The sequence below is a fragment of the Austrofundulus limnaeus genome, unplaced genomic scaffold (assembly GCF_001266775.1).
Source record: "Austrofundulus limnaeus strain Quisiro unplaced genomic scaffold, Austrofundulus_limnaeus-1.0 Scaffold201, whole genome shotgun sequence".
In the NCBI taxonomy this organism is placed as follows: Eukaryota; Metazoa; Chordata; class Actinopteri; order Cyprinodontiformes; family Rivulidae; genus Austrofundulus; species Austrofundulus limnaeus.
In genome coordinates, this window is record NW_013952603.1 from 898368 (window position 1) to 902483 (window position 4116).

General features: G+C 40.8%; 1 protein-coding gene across 1 annotated transcript in view; it reads left to right on the forward strand.

The window, feature by feature from the left end:
• The window catches only part of mybpc2a (myosin binding protein Ca), a gene marked incomplete in the record, with an annotated part of 61965 nt that overhangs the window by 49680 nt on the left and 8169 nt on the right, over positions 1 to 4116 (forward strand). The window contains 5 exon segments of the mRNA XM_014018770.1: positions 218 to 322; positions 422 to 610; positions 751 to 885; positions 2110 to 2277; positions 2371 to 2459. Of these exon segments, the coding sequence (XP_013874224.1) occupies positions 218 to 322; positions 422 to 610; positions 751 to 885; positions 2110 to 2277; positions 2371 to 2459 (686 nt within the window).

Here is a 4116-nt window from a genome sequence, read left to right on the forward strand (position 1 = left end):
GTACATGAGAGTGTGAATAGAGTTGTTTTCTTTCATTTTCAACAAAAAAATGATTTTAATCTAAAACTTTGTCCTATAAAGCGGGGGGTGATTTGCATTCTTTGGGTCATACTGACTCTTTAAATCCCATCTGCAAGATCTACTCACGTCTCTCTCTTTCTCTCTCTGTTCCAACTTTCCTCACTTTCCATTTGTCAACTGTAACCCGGCTCTCCAGATGTGCCCAACTCCCCGGGGAATGCAAAGTGCACATCAGTTGGCGAGGACTCTGCCGTGATCACATGGGACCCTCCCTCGTTCGACGGTGGCGTTCCTGTTAAAGGTACCATCATCACGTGTTTCCCTCCCAGGAGGAAACTGCACTTTACGATCCACTCAGTTCATTCTGTGGCTGTGATTTTTTTCTCCCTCCTTCCTCCAGGGTATCTGATGGAGAGGAGGAAAGTCGGCTCATCCAGGTGGACCAAGCTGAACTTTGACGTTCACGAGTCCACCACGTACGAGGCGAAGAAGATGATTGAAGGTGTGCTTTATGAAATGAGGGTGTTCGCAGTCAACGGCATCGGCGTGTCTCAGCCCAGCGCAACCACCGAGCCCTTCATGCCCATCGGTGCGTCGCCACATGTCATTAGCACAACAGCTAATTACCAGAGGCTTTTCACACGGCGCTCATTTCGCCGTCGCCTAATCTGCCTTCCCATCCCATTTACCCTGGATATTAACGCATTAATTAGCTCTCTTCTCCCTCAGCCCCCACCAGCGAGCCCACTCGTCTCGTGGTGGAAGACGTGACAGACACGACCTGCGCGCTCAAGTGGCGACCTCCAGAAAAAATTGGAGCGGGCGGCATTGATGGCTACATCATCGAGTACTGCAAAGATGGAGGTAAATATAAAACCCAGGACTGAAAAACAGGGGCGGACTGTGGCAAAAAAGTGGCCCGGGAATTTAGTACCTGACTGGCCCATTCAAGGTCCCGGCTGGCCGATGGAGGCGGAAACAACAAACGTCATCTCAGGGCACTGTACAAAATCTAAGGATGTAATGTTGAGGAATTAGTAAAGTTATTAAGATAGCAGAGCAGCAGTTAGCTCGCAGGCATTGACTCTCAGAGAGTTCCATATGGTCGTTTTTGACTCATTTTGATTTTACCCCCAAAAATAACATTATTATAATCTAATGTGGTATCATTTTCTTTTACCAGCACATGAACTGTGTGAATTTAAAGTATTTTTTTCATTCCAATATACTGTTATTGTATATTACAACATAATTAAATAAATAAAAAAATAAATAAATACAAATAAAATAAAGTAAAAGAAAATAAAAATCCAACTGGGCAAAGTTATTTGTGAAACCCACAATCATTTATGATTTTTATCTTTTAAAATGTCAAAGTATGATGTAAATTTCTAAAACTGATGTTAAAACATTTTAAGAAACACAGTTTTATAAAATTATCAGCTACTGAGCACAGTTTGGACCTAGTCCACACATGATATTAGCTTTATTTAACATCTAAATGCATTTTTTTAAAAGTTAGCGAACTAGAAAAAAATACAGCCACCTACATGACTACCATCCTCCTCCCYGTCACGTTGTTCTCCAGATGTAGGTCCAGTGAGGATGAGGATGATGCACCAGCAGAAAATAAATYCCAGTTTCTGACACTTGGCTGAATTTGCTTGTTGAGGCTTTTTCTTTTCACTCAATTTTTGTTCTCTTCCCTTACGTTTATTCTCCATTTTTGCTCTTCTTATTTTTATTATTATTCGTTTTCCTCTTCTTCCTCTTCTTCATCAAACTTTTCTTCTTCTTCAGTATTTGTTGGTGGATGGTAAACAATGAATTGGTGCATTATCACCATCTACTGGTATTGAGCGCAACTACACAACTTTTTTTTTCTCGCTGCCTGCGCCGGCCCGTGATGCTCCGGCCCACCGGGAACAGTCCCGGTACTCCCAATGGCCAGTCTGCCCCTGCTGAAAAAGTTGGGACTTTGTGTAAAGAGTAAATAAAAACCAAACGCWAAGATCTTCAAATCTCAAAGTTATYGTTCTAAACAACATTTATGTCCAACGTTAAAGCAGATTTTCCTGGTTCCAACAGGAGACCAGTGGATTCAGGTCAACGAGAAGCCGGTGGAACAGAACCAGTTCCGGGTCAAAGGTCTCCCAGTGGGGGAGAAGATGCTGTTCAGAGTGGTGGCCATAAACATCGCGGGRCGCAGCCCCCCCGCCACTCTGTCTCAGGCCGTCACCATCAGGGAGGTCGTGGGTCAGAGACGCATTTAAACCCAATTATATTCTGAGTTATGTCTGCCCACACTCTTTCATAAATCTATAAAGGTTTTCTTTGTCCAACATCCAGAGAACCCAAGGATTCGTCTTCCTCGAAACCTGAGAACAAAACTCATCACTCTTGTGGGCGAGAAGGTGAACCTGGTCATCCCGTTCCAGGTCAGTCTGAGCTTTTTCTGAACTAACTCTAATAAGTGTTGGATCTTTTCACCAAGTCTTTGCACTTACAAATGGTATGATGAATTAAAATGTGTACCTTGTTTACACACTGTATGTCCTGAAAGACGCGCAAATCTATTTTTCTCACTTGAGTCACAAAACATCTTCTTTACGTCTCAATTAGATTGCAACGTTGTTTCTTTTTTCAACCCATTCTCACTCCTGACTCGTCAACATATTGACGCTTGGTCAGGTACCGTCTGCCTCCAGTTTTGGTGGCGTCGGGTACCCCCTCGCGTCACTTATTAACGAGATGAGACGGAGGAGGAGCGCGTTGTCATGTTTTTGAAAAGAGTAGGAAATGGGCGACAACTAATTATCCCAGACTCTAAATTTAACTTCTGTTAGCCCTATCCTATCCCCGACCTCAGCACCTAAAATTAACCATTAATCCAGATCCCTCATTTTAACCACAGACCCCCAACCCAAAGACCCCTATGTGGTGCTACCCAGAAAAGCCGCAGGCGGCAATGACTGATACAAGGGTATGGGATAAATCTTGTGCCAGTAGGAACTGAATTTGAATCGCTCAGTTTGAATCTGAATGTGCAGAATTTGAAATTGAATGCATTGGTTTGAAACTGAATTTTATTAAATAGAAACTGAATTTAAAGTTTTGTATCTGAATTTATTTGCTTTGAAACTGTATTTTGGTTTATTAAAAATTCACTTTCATTTCCATAATTCAGATTTTTGTGTCACATCCTGGTCCTTGAGAAAGCCAGGCAGAGTAATCAAACACAGATCCACAGATTTATGTTTCACTTTGGTGAAGTTTCCCTTCTGTATGTAACAGAGTTGATGSAATCCACTGTAAAAGTGACAAAAACAGACAGTTATTTTGATTAATTTTACCCATATGTGGAAAATGTTACATTTACATCATGGATCACATATTGATCAGGTGCTGCTGCTGACTGATCCATGACTGGATGTGTTTCCTGTGGAGACAAAAGACACTTATTTTTCACGCATTCATATCCAAAGAAATCCCAAAAAGGACTTTTTCGCTTTCTCTGAGATTTTGCTGTCATAATTTGGCAGATGAGTGATTGTAAACAAGTGTTGTTACAAACCATGAGGTGCCGTAAGCTGCCCACAGCTAATGTGAAACTCCTTGATTTGAAATAAAAAAATAAAAAAATAAATGATTTGTTTAATCAGTTCACATGGCTCAAAATAAACTGACAAACACTAAAACTAAGGTTATTCTACTTTTAATTTTAGTTAGTTTTGTAAAAAGATTATACAGTTTTAGTTAATTGTTTTTTCATCGTTACACTTTTTTATTTTAGTTAACTAAAATGTTTTTTTTTCAATTTCAATTTTTGTTATTTAGTTAATTTTAGATTTAAGTTAACTATAATAACCCTGGAGGTACCCGATGCGGAAAAACTGGATGCAGATGGTACCTGACCAATTCAGGAGTGAGAACGTGTTGCTGTTTTTTTTTGCAGTTTTGCAGTTTTGCAAGCTGAGCACATAAAAATATGCTTTCGTTTTTTAACTGGTTGCTCAGACTGCAGTGTAGGGGTCACCTCGAGTCAAATTATCAAGGAACTATCTTGGACTCTCAGTCCTCTGATGGGCCTTCGAA